At 30.3% G+C, this 16,550-nt stretch overlaps 3 protein-coding genes across 5 annotated transcripts in view; 2 read left to right on the top strand and 1 right to left on the bottom strand.

Annotated features, from left to right (window-relative positions):
* LOC132921140 (Kv channel-interacting protein 1-like) overlaps nt 1-16,550 on the bottom strand; it is a 411,785-nt gene that overhangs the window by 264,096 nt on the left and 131,139 nt on the right. The window lies entirely within an intron of this gene.
* Nucleotides 74-944, top strand: LOC132921164 (cuticle protein 7-like). The gene is made up of 2 exons (XM_060984028.1): nt 74-231; nt 339-944. Exons 1-2 carry the CDS (start codon nt 220-222, stop codon nt 759-761), a joined length of 435 nt encoding a protein of 144 aa, XP_060840011.1. The 5' UTR covers nt 74-219; the 3' UTR covers nt 762-944.
* Nucleotides 10,574-16,190, top strand: LOC132923141 (uncharacterized). Its single transcript, XM_060986973.1, has 4 exons — nt 10,574-10,708; nt 10,853-11,497; nt 14,796-14,960; nt 15,105-16,190. The coding sequence occupies exons 1-4, from the start codon at nt 10,697-10,699 to the stop codon at nt 16,035-16,037; spliced, it is 1,755 nt and encodes a 584-aa protein (XP_060842956.1). The 5' UTR covers nt 10,574-10,696; the 3' UTR covers nt 16,038-16,190.

Below are 16,550 nucleotides of genomic sequence, written 5' to 3' on the forward strand. Positions count from 1 at the left end.
CTAATAATATACTGATTACTGAATAGGTACAACCGGTTCAAGTAATAATAATAAAACACATCAATTTGGAAATATTTACTAATCAATATTGATTGGAAGGGTGAAATTAAAAATTGTCAGTCAACATAAATAGGGAGTATCAATAGTCAATAGCTATCAGTTTCAAACAGTTGAACTAACAAGAACATACACAGCACAGTTCAAAAAAATAAATTAAAAATGGCAGTTAAGGTACTTAATATATTATTTTAAATAAATTTACTATAACATAAATCTTTATATATATATATAACAATTTATTGTTATTTAAACTAAATTATTAAATTATTTTATTCCAGATGATCATTTTTGCCGCCTGCGTGGCCACCACACTTGCCCAATACGCCGCCCCGGCATATCCAGCGCAAAACGCTTACGCTCAAGCTGAACACGCGTACGCCCCAACTCCGTACAACTTCGAGTACAGCGTAAACGACCCACACACATACGACGTGCACAGCCAATCCGAGTACAGCGACGGCAACGGTTACGTCAAGGGAACTTACAGCCTTTTGGAAGCCGACGGTTCCACCCGCGTCGTCGAATATACCGCCGATGACCACAGCGGTTTCAACGCTGAAGTTAAGAAAATTGAAGGACATAACCAAGGTTACAGTGCACCTGCCCCAGCCTACAAGCCAGCTTACTCGGCACCCGCATACTCAGCACCCACACACTCTGCACCTGCTTACTCAGCTCCGGCCTACAAACCAGCATACTAATTTTACTTAGTAATATTACCTATCTCCATCATTTTTCATATTTTCTTTGTGCATTTCTCAATTATAAAGTTCACACTGAATCATAATTGTTTATTTTAAATATTATCACGTTTATATTTAAAATATTTAGCATGACTACTGTATTAATTTTGTAAATATATACATACATTTATTTTACCTATATATCTGCGTTTTTATTTTTAATCAGTTATTATTAATTGATAATATACCCACAAAAACAAAACATAATTTTAATAATATGCTGTAACGATATTATTATAAAACAAATGTTTCAATTAATTTTTTTTTAAATAAATTTAATTACGGGGTTTTAGATTTGTTCTGGTTCAATATGTATCGCCGAATATACTATTGGTCTTGGTAACTTAAGTTTTAATGCTAAAGAAAAAAAAGTAAAAAACAAATGTAGGTAATAGAGATTATATTTAGTATTCAAATTAAATTTCTCATTGGTTTACTCATATCTAAAGCTGTTGCTATAAAATATGCACTTTTTGATACCATTCACCAAAAATTCTTCGGGCTTCACACATCTAAATTATTTATATTTAATCTTAAAATCCAGTATACGATAAAAATCAGAAAAATGTATAAGTAACTTATATCTACTAATATATAACTGATTGCAATGATATACTGATAATATCTAAAATTTCGTAATTTCCCATAAAACGACGACACAAATAATGCAACTTTTGATATTTTATGAGTTTATAATCAGAACGCCCCGGAATATTAGACCATTAAAATAAGCCTAAAATAATAATTCTTGGATATTAATAATTACTATAGTAATCTGTAATATAAATATATATGTTGCCTTCTGTGGGACATAATAGACCTAAGCAACTACAGAGCTACCCAATCTGTTGGAGCTATATCAAGCAATATTATAATATGTATTATTAGCAATACTTGTAAGTGGAGCTTAGTAATACGATGAACAAGTAAATTTCATTATACAAACATTGTTATATTGAGTTGAAATTGACGTTGGTATATATTTTAATAAATTAAAAAGGTATTTTAGTGATTTTCAACGTTTTATTATTGAAAAATTCACTAACACAAGTAAATATATTATTCGTCCGTCAACTATACTTGATTGACATGGCATTAATGTTAATTTATTCACCTAACAAGACAATCAAATATAATTACGAGTATATCATACAATACTTACATACCATAACCAATATTAATGTACGTTGAGAGAGTTTTAAAAAAAAATTAAAATGTATACCTGTGCAGCCAGAACAATTAAAAATATTATATTTTAACAGAAAAGGACCATAGAACTAAAATGGACTACCTACCTAACCTAAATTTATTGGCATGTATAATACTGTTAACTCAAAATATGTTATATTATTATTAATTGTATGAGTAACATAATTTTTTAATTAAACTTTTCAAACATTATAATAAATAGGCATGAGTTTCACACTTATTTTTTAAATACAATAGTTCACTAGCGATTTCAAATGTGCATTAAGAAATACACAAGAAATAAGAGTAGTTCACAAATAACTCCACCTGTTTTTAAATTATACTACACATTTAAAAATGTAATCGTTAAAATGAAAATTATTTTTAAAAATTTTAAATATTTATTTAATTCAAAACGACTAAGTAGTGATAAAATTAGATTCTTGATAGTTTTTGCTAGTTAGAAAATTAAAAAATAATATTCAATTGTTTTGTTATTTCGTAAATAAAAAAGTAGGGTGATATATTATATATATTATATTTTACGGGCAAAATGGACTATCGTTTATCGGACAAATGGACAATATATAATGCTTAATTTGTATGTATAATTCACGCCGCACAATAAGTTGCCAACTGTTTATAAAATAGGTTTTTTCTTTATTCATTACTTGTATATACAATTATATTTAGATGATATTACGTAATATGTTTTATTTACGTTTATTTTTATAGAATTTTTTAATTTTTTAATATTACTTTTAATTTGAACACGGGACAAACTTTTACAAGATTACATAATACACGATTCCACTGCACAAATACTCTAATTTTAATAAACTTCATTTTGATAAGCTAATAACTCCTTTTTCATTTTTTTTTTATGAAATAATCTTGACATGGCGATACTTAAAAGTATAATATCGATAATTTAATATAAATATGGTATCCAATGTAAACAAAAAAAATAACCAATTGTACTTTTCGTATAATTGGTTAGTATAGTTTTGTAATATTATTTTATAAAATACATAATCGACGTCAGTAAATAAGACAACACGTACTAAAATGATTGTAAACTTTTTATTTCCATTTAATGTTGCTAATATACAATGACAATTTGATTATGATTTTGATTTTTATAGTTTAAAGTTATAATAATTTATTTACTATGGTCCAGTGGTTACCGACATCGGTAGGGGTGGTTACGCCTTCCCCATAAATAAAACACGTATAATGATTTCTTTTATGGAATATGACATTTACATATGGAATAAACATTATATCTATATAAATAGTACCTTTCTATAAACCAATTCTGCTTACGCCACTGATATGGTCAAAGTAAAATGTTTTGCAAGATGGTATTTGAATATTTCTGCAAGTATATACAGGTCGAGTATGGAGTTTGATGTTATGTATCACAATGCCAGATAACCTACATTAATCGTAATATAGTATAGATCATTTTACGGAACGTAACATATTAAACAACAAATAAGTAACAAATGAACAGAATTATTTGATTTAATATTTATTTAAATAAAAAACCAATTATAACATAATTTTACAAACAAGCAGTTAAGTATTTTTGACGATTTAGGTGTTTCTCGATGTCGACCAAGCTACTTATAACACGGTTATGGATGAACATTTTGATAATTAATATGTGTTGTACATAATTACTGGTCTGTTAGCCGGGACAGAGTAAGATGTGAAAGCAATTGGAGCGGAATAGGCTGAACTATAGACCAGCGGTTATCAAACTGTGGTACGCGAAAGACTTCATGGTGGTACGCGGAACGCCGTTTTTAGATAATAAACCCATTCAATTATTTAATTCGTATTTTATTTTAAAAAAAACTAATAAATAAAAAATAATTATACTGCAGTTGTAGTATTTTACTGATTTATTATTTAAAATAAATGTATTTAACTATACAATTTGAAATTTGGATCGTTCTATTTTTAATCATTAGTGGTACGCGACTGATTGATAATATACTTAAGTGGTACGTAAAAAAAAAGTTTGAGAACCGCTGCTATATACTGTAGCTGAGGCGTTGTGTGGTGCATTGTGACCGTGGGTATATTCTTTGATTTTCTTGACTTTGGCATTGGAAGATAGGCTCTTGATGTCGTTTATGTTTGGGTAGTTTACACTGTATTCATTGTATTCGAAGTTGTAAGAGATTGCGTGTTGTAGAACGTATACATGGTGTGCCGGGTGCTCGGGTAAGATGAATTTGCACGTATTGAGCAAATGTGATGGCCACGCAGGCTGCAAAAACGATTATCTGCAATGAAAGCGTTAAAATTAAAAATGCAAAAATGAACATGTTTCTATACTTATGTTTTCAGATATATTATTTAACAAATAAATGAGCACCTTAACGGCCATTTTGTATTTTTTTTAACTGTTTTTTTTTTGGTTTTAAAATAATTTAGAACTGAAATCTCTTTACTACTGATTATTTGTATTTATGTTGACTATTCATTAAAATTTCATCTCTTCCAAAACGGCATGTTCTAAACGCATATTATTATATTGTATTACAACCGGTTAACTAATATTACCAATTATTTTCGTACTTTAAACAATTATACATTTACCACACCCGTTTGCTAATTATTCCTTTCCAATCAAGCGATAGAATATAATATGTAACAATTTTTTGTCATTCGGCAAGATATTATATAAGTATAGATTCAAATTATAGGTTCTAATACAAATAAATTATACACGATTCTTTGAAATTTATATAAATATATAAACTAAAACATTATTTTATGAGTTAAATGCTCTTAAATAAGAAAATGTAATTTATTTGTATCTGTAAATAAGCTCTGATTCTGTAATTTAAAATGATAACAAATTGTATCGATTTCTACTTGAGAGGAAAAGACTGAATTGGTATTAAGCAAAAGGGTACGGTAACTACTAACTATACATTATAATATGTAACTGTTTGAAACAGAAAAAAAATTAATAATTTATAACTGGCTATAATATATATATATATATATATATGAGAATTAAGTTATCAGAAACAATGATATAACTATATTCAATAAATTAATATAGATATTAACTCTTATTAATGAAATAGATATCGGTTTAAAGAAGCTTAACCAAAAAGCACACAAGCTGCAACATTATTAAGTATTCTTAAACATGATGGCCATTACGGTACAAACGATTTTTGTTTGATAAATTATCTAAAAATTATAACCACAACATGTTTATTTTACAATTTTAATTGAAAAATGTCGATAAAAAAGATAAAAAAATAAAAATGTTTGATTGTTGTTATTGAAGTGCCCCTGTGGGTGGGGGTTAGAATTCACCCATGGTAGTCCATGCCCGTCGTAAGAGGCGACCAAAATGGACATATGGAAGGCAACGGGAAACCACCATATTAATATCCCAAGTAACAGCAATCAACATGACAGCTTCTCAAGTAAAATATTCCGGAGGTAAAATAGTCCCCCATTCGGATCTCCGGGTGGGGACTACGAGAGGAGAAAGAAATGTTAAAGAATATAAGGAATACAAATTCATAGCAACTTGGAACGTAAGAACGTTATTACAGTGTGGAAAGTTGGAAAACCTAAAAATGGAAATGAACAAGATGAAAATTGATATCCTTGGAATATCAGAAATAAGATGGCCGAACCCAGGAGACTTCTGGAGCGGAGACTACAGAATAATACATACGGGAACAGCAGAGAAGAGACCAGGTATAGGAGGAGTAGGGCTGATAGTGAATAAAACCCTAGGCGAAAAAGTTAAAAGCTACATACAATACAATGAGAGAATCATACTAGTCAGATTTCAGACGAAACCAAAGGACACAATAGTAGCTCAGGTGTATATGCCAACAACAAATAGTAGCGAGGAAGAGTTAGAAGAAGTATATGAAAATTTAGACAAATTAATAGAAAGTGTCAAGGGGGAGGAAAATCTGATAGTAATGGGTGACTGGAATGCCATTGTTGGCGAAGAAAAAGTAAAAAATATAACAGGTGACTATGGTTTAGGAAACCGGAACGATAGAGGGGATCGATTACTAGAATTCTGTGCAAAACACAAATTAATAATCACAAACACTTGTTTTAACCATCATAAGAGAAGGAGATACACCTGGAAAATGCCTGGAGACATTAATAGGTACCAAATTGATTACATCATGGTAAAAAATAGATTTAGGAATCAAGTAAAAGAAAGCAGAAGTTACCCAGGTGCGGACATAAATAGCGACCACAATCTTGTTATGATGAAGTGTAATCTCAAATTCAAAAAAATAACGTGTAAGAAGAAATTGGTACAATGGCAAGTTAAAAACTTAAAAGATGAAAAATCAAGGAAACAATACAGTGAATGCACAAATGAGGTGACTATAGAAGATCCCCTAGAACCACAAAACATCGAAGAAAGATGGCAGAACTTGAAACAGACAATCACAAAAATAGCAGTAAAAACTCTAGGGCATAAAAACATTGCAGCCAGAAAAGACTGGATTACAGCCGAAATTGTGAACTTGATAGAAGAAAGAAGAAAGTATAAAAATTTGAACAGTACCGAAGGACAGGAAAGATATAGAGCATTGAGGAATCTAGTCATTAGGAAATCGAAAGAAGCAAAAGAAAAATACCTGGAAGAAAATTGTAGTGATATTGAAATACTTATGAAAACAGGAAGAAGAGAAGAAGCATATAAAATGGTAAAAAAGTTCTTTGGGCAGTATAAGCCCAGAGCCGGTGGAATAGAAGATAATAATGGAAAAATGCTGTGGGAACAAGAAGATATTGTCAAAAGATGGAAAGAATACTTAGAAATACTGTATGAGGGAGAAACATTTAAGGAAATCGAATCAAAAGAAGAGGAAGAATATGAAAAGGATCCAGTCATGAGAGAGGAATTTGATAAAGCATTGAAGAATCTGAAGAACAAAAAGGCAGCGGGAATTGATGGAATACAAGCAGAGCTTTGGAAGGAGGCAGGAGAGAAAGTTAAAAACAGGCTGTTCCAAATTATCAGAGATATATACGTGACTGGCGAAATGCCAGAGGACTACATAAAAAGCATAATTATACCCATCCCAAAGAAAGCAGCAGCAAAGAAATGTGAGGAATTCCGCACCATTAGCCTCCTATCACATGCATCAAAGATACTAACAAAGATTTTATTCCAACGTATTGAATCCAAGATAGAACAATCATTGACGGATGACCAATTTGGTTTCAGGAAAAATAGAGGAACGAGAGAAGCAATACTGGCACTGAGAATTATTATTCAGAAAAGGATTAGAAAGAATAAGCAAACATTTATAGCTTTTGTGGACATCGAAAAAGCATTTGATAATGTGAACTGGAAGTTAATGTTTGATATGATGACAAGAGTGGGGATAAAACAGGCAGACAGGAAACTGCTGTACAAACTATACAAAGATGAGTTGGCGGTTATAAAAATCCAAGATAACGTAGAAGAAGCGAAAATAAACAAAGGAGTGAGGCAAGGATGCACTCTATCACCAATTATATTCAATGCATACATTCAAGAAGCAATAGAAAAGATAAAAGAGGATACCAACCTAGGGATAATAGTGAATGGTCATAAAATAAGTATGCTGCGCTTCGCCGATGATATAGCGTTAATTGCTGAGACAGAAGAAGATTTACAACAACTAATCAAAACTATGGACGAAATTTTTATCAAGGATTTGCGTATGAAAATAAATGTACAAAAAACAAAAGTACTCGTATGTGGAAGGGAGAATGTGACCAGAACACAGATAAAGCTACGAGGAAACCAGACAGTAAAACAAGTAGATGAATTTGCATACCTAGGAAGCATCATCAGTAATGATGGAAGAAATAGTAGTGAAATAATAAAACGCATCTGTCAAGCGAAAATAGCATTTAATAGCAAGAAAACTCTTCTTGCATCAAGAAACGTTAGCCTAAAAATAAGGAAAAATCTATTGAAGACATATGTATGGAGTATAGCCTTATATGGGTGTGAAACCTGGACAATAACAATGGGAAATCGAAGAAGGCTAGAATCGTTTGAAATGTGGTGCTACAGAAGAATGTTGAGAATAAGCTGGATGGACAGAATAACAAATGAAGAGGTGCTAGAGAGGATATCAGAAGAAAAATTAATATGGAAAAGTATAGTTAGAAGAAGAAACGAATGGATAGGCCATATAATGCGACACGAAGGACTACTAAAATTGATCATAGAAGGATGCATAGACGGTAAAAACCATAGGGGGAGACCAAGATTAGAGTATATTCAACAAATAATTAAGGACCAAGGATGCAACTCATACGTAGAAATGAAAAGGAAAGCGGATAATAGAGAAGAATGGAAGATGGCTGCAAACCAATCTACGGATTGAAACTATAGAGAGAGAGATTGAAGTGCAGTTGATTATTTTTTTCATCGACTGCGTTGCCAACACACTTGCCCATGCAATCGCCACCTCAACTTACCCGGCCACCACTCTTACGCCTCAGAGTACATAATCCCTTGCCACTTCAAGTACAGCGTAAATGACCCACACACTTACGGTGTTCACAGCTAGTCTGAATACAGCAATGGACACGGCAATGTTAAATAATGATACATCCTTCTGGAAATCTAAGATTCAACTCGCGTTATACTATAAACTACTGACGACCACTGTCATTTTAACAATAAAGACAAGAAAATTAAAGCACATAATATTATACACGTTACAAAGCACCATATATCATTATAGTTCTTCGGTTCCAGTCTAGGGATATGATCTAGGTATGTGGATAGGTAGTTTTGTACCCATTCCACTGTATTAACCCACTAAGGGCTTACTGTTGTATTTTTGTATCATTGTAATTTTGTTTACGAAATAAAAGAAAAAATATTTTTATTTATTTCTAAATTTTTTAATAAATAAAATATTATCATGAAAATAATTTTATCATATTTGATATCATTTCGATAATATATATTTTTGGAACGACTACTTGTTATAACTTGTTACTACAAGTTATAACAAGTAGTCGTTACTTAAGTTTAATATCAAGTTAATACAAAACATGTATAGATTACGGCAACAAATACCATACACGTAACTTAAAATATATTAGTCAGTACATAGTTTATATATTTTTTAAAATGTATAAATATTTTTTAATGCCGCTAAATTTGTTTAATATTTAAAAAATGAGTACATTGTAAATATTTACATTATATAATTATTGATGTTCAAGTAAGAATTAATATACTTATTAAATATATATTACATAATGTTGTAATGGTTTAATTAAAAATTTAACTCAATATCGACGACGAATAGTAATATGTTCATGGTAATAAACATTAGGTAAGTAATAATTAATAAATATATTAAATAAATAATGCATTCATACGATCTATGAACTTCAATTGTGTATTATATTTTTAAATTTTTTATATAAATGTTATCTTTAATTTCGTCTGATTTGTTCATATTTCATATAATCTATTCATACATATTTATACGTGAGCAATTGTATGCATTTTTTAATACATATTTCCTTGAAAATGTATTTAATATTATAATTTTAAATTATTATGTTTCTTTTATATCTTACAATATTATTTAAACAATTTTTAAATTGACATCTAAGAGTTCTACATCGAATTTACAATAAACACAAAATGGTATCCTTTTTAACACTAGGTGTATGAAAAAGATACAAAATAAAACTTTTATTAATGAAAAGCTATTATAATTATTATGTGTTACATAAAACTTGAAAATGATATAATAATACAAAATATAAATAACGCACTTTCAATATGTTTAATTTATAGCTTACTTAAATTAATTTTTATTTATTATTTAATATTATTTATTCACCATGATATACATTTAACTTAAGTTTGTTGTAAGTACTTACATAATTTAAGAATCAATAGTTTTTTATTGGTTTAAGGACGATTTTAACCAAATATTTCGGACATGTAAGGTAAAAAAAAAACCATGGATAATATTCAAATTAAATTAAATAAGATTAATTTTATTTAGAACCATGTAATAGAAACAATTTTATATTTCAAAATTTGATACGTTAACGGAAAATATATCTAAAATAAAATTAAACTAGTTATACAGGTAAATTTGTATTTAATTAGTTTGACATTGTGTTATTAAATTGTCTTATGTTTAAGTTATATTACGATAAAAAAAAATCAATCTGTAATTAAATTTATTTGCAACTCGATGTATGCTAATAATAGTACTTTTAAATTTTCATTGACAAGTAAATAAATACATATAATATTGTAATGTACTATGTACCCGATAAGAAAAGGGGAAATCGAAAACTATTTTGATGAATTTTCTGAATAAATGTAAAAATATCCTTTAAAATACATTTCAAATACGTAGGAGAGCTTAAAATGTATAAGTGTTACCATTAGACTATACAATATAATTATTTAGAGGGCGATAGCTACAAAAGTGTTAAAAAATTAAAAATATAATAATACATTAATGCACAACCGGTTTCAATCAGACATAATCTGCATTTATCTAATAAGTAATTATAATGTGTAATTGGAAGGGAAGTAATCAAGACGTTCATTTCGTTTAAATACGGATAATCAACAGTGATTTTCTATCAGTTTCAATCCAAAGAACCAAGCCAACACAGCACAGTTCAAAAAATCAAAAATGGCAGTTAAGGTATTTAGATTTTGTTTGATAATAATGAATCAAAGTTTTATTTTGAACAAGATTTCTCGAGTTGTTAACAGTTCATATATTTTTGGTTAAATATTGTATTTTAAATTATAATCAGTATTATTATAATATCAATGCGTATTTCAGATGATCGTTTTCGCAGCCTGCGTGGCCACCGCACTCGCTGAATACGCTGCCCCAGCTTACCCAGTACACCACGCCTACGCCCCAGAGCACTCGTACGAGTCCCCGACCCCGTACAACTTCGAGTACAGCGTAAACGACCCACACTCCTATGACGTCAAGAGCCAATCCGAACACAGCGACGGACACGGCAACGTTAAGGGATCGTACAGCCTTCTGGAAGCCGACGGTTCCACCCGCGTCGTCGAATATACCGCCGACCACAGCGGTTTCAACGCCGAAGTCAAGAAAATCGAAGGACATAGCCACGGTTACAGCGCACCCGCTCCGGTTTACAAATCTGCCCCAGCCTACAAACCAGCATACGCTGCACACTCATACGCCGCCCCAGCTCACTCTTACGCCTACGCTGCCCCAGCTCACTCTTATGTAGCCCCAGCTCACTCTTACGCTGTCCCAGCTCACTCTTACGCTGCCCCAGCTCACTCTTACGCCGCCCCAGCTCACTCTTACGCTTACGCCGCCCCAGCTCACTCGTACGCCGCCCCAGCTCACTCTTACGCCACCCCAGCTCACTCTTACGCTTACGCTGCCCCAGCTCACTCGTACTCTGCTCCGGCTTACAAACCAGTTGCATACAAGGCATATTAATTCTTTTTTATTTAAGGATTCCAATTTTTTATAATGAATATTGTAATACTTGACATATAAGTCATCTATTCTGCTGTACCAATATCTGATCATGTCTAATTTATTCAATTGTTAATTAAATAATAAAACATTTGAATTTTAAAATTTTTTTTTTTATTTTTTTTTCAAAAATAGAAAACTAGTACCTCCTTAATTCCTTAATCTCTTCACAACCTGATAATATGATATACACGAATAATCAAGAAAACCACCAAACAAGTTTTGATTTAAGTATAAAATATAAGTATTTATTCATGTGAAGATATAACCGTATTATATAAAGCCAGCCAAAAATTATACAATTAGCAATTTTAGTTATAAGTTATATTCCTAAGTTTCATTAAATTTATGGAATTTTATTATATGGATTACAACTAGAGCTCAATATTTATTTTAAATTATAAAATATATTATATATAATGGGATTTATTATACATTATATTATAATCATTATGGTTATAGCTGTATAAAGAATGTCATATTTAAATTAAGGAAATAATTCTAATAATTCATATGTATATATTTGTTTGGTCAGCAATTTTAGACATACTTAAACTTGATCAAATTTGTTTAATGTTGTAATTAATGAGCGATTAAGCGTTAACAGTTATTACTAAATATTTATATAAGTAATTTCTGCCTATAATATAATTTTCATAACATAAAGGCTATTTTTGACAAATAAAGAATTCAAAATATTTACATTTATAATCATTGTTTTAAATTTATGATGATAAATTATTAAATATTTGTTTGTAAATTAAATACAACATATTTCAAAAATTTATCTTTATCCATTAAAAAATATAAAATGTTCATAATATTCCATTCTTTTTGCGTTTGAAATTAAAATATTAACAAAATTAGTCAAAATCACGAAAGTTTACAAATCAAAAAAAAAAAAAAATTTACGTATTTTTATTAGAATTAAAAAAAAAATAGTTATTGCGTAAAATAATGAATGATTAAACAATAAATTTATTATCCATACGTTTAAGAACCTATCCTTAAATGGCATTTTATATTTTGTTTTTATTTAAAAAACATAAATTGTAAAAACTTGAAACCTAGCCTAAACATATTATATCAAATTATTATTTTTTATACACATCTGTCCTCGACATATTTAGACTAATTTTAAGTTATTAATACTACGATAACATTGACGCTATTAGGCTGAATACTATATTTACATATTGTTAATGACAATAACAATAGTCAATAATTCAAGATTTAATATTTATAATAATTTATTTTTTATATAAAATATATGATGTTTAAAAAAATGCGTTCAATATAATGGTAATAATAATAATAAAAAAAAAAATACTAATGGTAAAATTAATAAATTATAAAATATCCTAAAAAATATAGATTTCCAGAGGTCTTTGATTTAGAGAAATTTATTTCGTATGCAATAATTTATAATTGTATTCAAGTTTACCAGATTCATTAGACCAACTTACTCAATTACGAGGTACATTCAAAACCTACTATACTGCAGATTGATTTCGCGTATTTTTAAATACAATAGGTCACATTGTAATAACGTATATCAAAAAGTTCGGACAGGATATATAGACTGCAGACAACCCAATTCACTTCACACGCGCCATAATACATGCTATATTTTATTACTTTTTGAAAGCAACACTTAATTTTAATTAAAAGCTATATGGACTAGAGTTTAATTAATTACTATATTGTTTGAGAAAAACATTTTATTATTTTAAAAACATAAAATCTTAATACACCAATAAATAGTATAATATGAAGATATTGTGTACTGTATGCTTGAATAGGTTCATCTTAAAATAGCTTTAAATTAATATAAATTAAAAATATATCATGTAGATAAAATATGTGTAACTAAAAAGTTTTAAGTCTCTATAATTAAACATTTCTAAATAATAAAATATATAATACAACATTTTTTATTTAGTTTAACTATCTAACATAATATTACTTTATAGCATAATAAATTTAAAACTTTAATCAGAGAATTCTGCTCCCTTATTCTTATAAAATAAAATAATTACATCTAAAAATATTTATAAAAAATATGTGACCAACTTTACATTCAATTTTTAAGTTTTTTTCATAAACATTGTACATATATTAATATTTAATTAAAAACATATAGAAGAATTAAAAGATTTATTAATAACACAAAACATTTTGAAAATTTAGAAATTTCTAGAAAATATTTATATGTATAATTATATTTTGTGAACTAATTAAGGCTCTACATTTACTTGTTAATATTAATTTCATTTGTAATTTTACCCCCACCCCCAATCTCACCAGTTAATAAAGTGGAACAAAAATTAAAATACAGCAACTTAAAATGAAAAAAAAATGATGACTTTTCATTATGTCGATCATGTGATATCACGCAAATAACAAATGACATTTTCGAGAAACACGGACAATACAATGAACACAAAGTTATCTCTTTAATTTAAGAAAGTTTAGGACTAAATCTAGTTAACTAAAACAAAACTATAAAATTCTTTAACCAAATCAAAATATTCGATTAAATATACCAAATATTTGAAAAAAAAAAAATATTACTATACTACAATTATAATTATAAAAAAACCATTAATATTAATATTATGAATATGTATCTTTATTTTATCTTTAAGTTTATAAGTAGATTTTATGATACAACTACATAAGGTCAGGCATACACATAACCTTAAAAATATTTATTTATATCAATGTATAGCTAATGACCTAGCCGTCAAAGTCGAAAATAAGAACGATAAAATAAAAATAAAATAAAATAAAATTGATAAGATCATAACCATATTTAAAAAATTCTTTAAGCACTGATCGATACTATTTCGAAGATATTTTATCTCACATATTTTCGAATATTGTAGAATTAAAATTCTTATTTAAATCATTTCAAAAATTGAGTGTTTGACTTGATACATGAATTCTTAATTTATTATACCTAAAACCTAATAATCAATAGTTAGTTATCGATAGGTAATTGGCATTGAATCGATTTAAATAATAATTAGTTGTGTGGTTTATTTTCAAAATTACTAATTTAATTTTAGGTTTGAGAATAATTTATAAAAATATAAAAATCCTTCAGCATCTCAATGAAATGATACGACGTCGTGTATGTCCAAATTATTGGAAAGGAACATTACGCATAAATAAGGTAACAAAATTGGTCTTAAACAAGTAAAAATATGAAAGAATAATAATATACATTATATATTATAACCGGTTATAACATAATGTAATGACACAACTTCACAAAATTAAATTATTTGGTAGGGAGGCAATTATAACTTTCCGTCAACATAAATACAGAGAATCACTGGACAGTTGTTATCAGTTTCCATTCACAGATCCAAGTACACACAATACAGAAAAAAAAATAACAAAAATGGCAGTTAAGGTATTTAGATTCCGTTCAATAACGTAATGACTCTATTTTTGATTTCGATGTTGCGATCGATGTTTTTTTTTTCAAACAGACGATTCATAATTTGTTAAGTTAAAATTTTGTATTAAATAAATACATATTTTATTATACTTTTAGATGATCATATTCGCCGCCTGCGTGGCCACCACACTCGCCCAATACGCCGCACCGGCTTACCCAGCACACCACGCTTACGCCCCAGAGCACTCGTACGAGTCCCCGACCCCGTACAACTTCGAGTACAGCGTAAACGACCCACACTCCTACGACGTCAAGAGCCAATCCGAACACAGCGACGGACACGGCAACGTCAAGGGATCGTACAGCCTTCTGGAATCCGACGGTTCCACCCGCGTCGTCGAATACACCGCCGACCACAGCGGTTTCAACGCCGAAGTCAAGAAAATCGAAGGACATAGCCACGGTTACAGCGCACCCGCTTCGGCTTACAAATCTGCCCCGGCCTACAAACCAGCATACGCTGCCCCAGCTCACTCTTACGCCGCTCCAGCTCACTCTTACGCTGCCCCAGCTCACTCTTACGCTGCCCCAGCTCACTCTTACGCTGCTCCAGCTCACTCTTATGCCGCTCCAGCTCACTCTTACGCCGCCCCAGCTCACTCATACGCTGCACCTGCCGCATACGCCAAACACTCGTATGCTGCCCCAGCTCACTCTTACGCTGCCCCAGCTCACTCGTACGCTGCCCCAGCTCACTCGTACGCCGCCCCAGCTCACTCTTATGCCGCTCCAGCTCACTCTTACGCCGCCCCAGCTCACTCATACGCTGCACCTGCCGCATACGCCAAACACTCGTATGCTGCCCCAGCTCACTCTTACGCTGCCCCAGCTCACTCGTACGCTGCCCCAGCTCACTCGTACGCCGCCCCAGCTCACTCGTACGCCGCTCCAGCTCACTCTTACGCCGCCCCAGCTCGCTCGTACGCCGCCCCAGCTCACTCTTACGCCGCCCCAGCTCACTCTTACGCCGCCCCAGCCCACTCTTATGCCGCCCCTGCTTACAAACCGGCTGCATACAAGGCTTACTAATAATTTATTGTCAGTAATTTAATTTTTTTTTTTTACGCCGTTCTTTAATTTTTTATTATGGAATACGGCTCTTTTGTCTTACCATCTGGACATAAATTATTGTGTATTTTGTTTTATTGTAATTAATAAAATAAATTATTTCAATCACGATAACGAGTCATTTTTATTTCTATTCTTTACAATTAGTTTTAATTTAGAGTTGGGTCATTTTATATGAACGTCGAATGTATTATATTTAAAAAACATTTTATTTACTTATTAAAATAAACGTCATTGTGTGCCTAATTATAGTGCACAATATTCAAGTATACAACCTATTATGGTAGTATAAAAATAAGTACGTATTTATGGCCTACTTATGACTAGTCATGAGTATAGGTGTTTTACTACTTTATAAATACAATTTAAACAATTTTAAATAAATACTACAGCTGAAAATCTACAAGAAAATATTAGAGTATAATTATAAATATATAGGCATAAGTAAATGTGTACATAATTAATTTAGAGATG

This window comes from Rhopalosiphum padi, chromosome 2 (assembly GCF_020882245.1).
Source record: "Rhopalosiphum padi isolate XX-2018 chromosome 2, ASM2088224v1, whole genome shotgun sequence".
Lineage (NCBI taxonomy): Eukaryota > Metazoa > Arthropoda > Insecta > Hemiptera > Aphididae > Rhopalosiphum > Rhopalosiphum padi.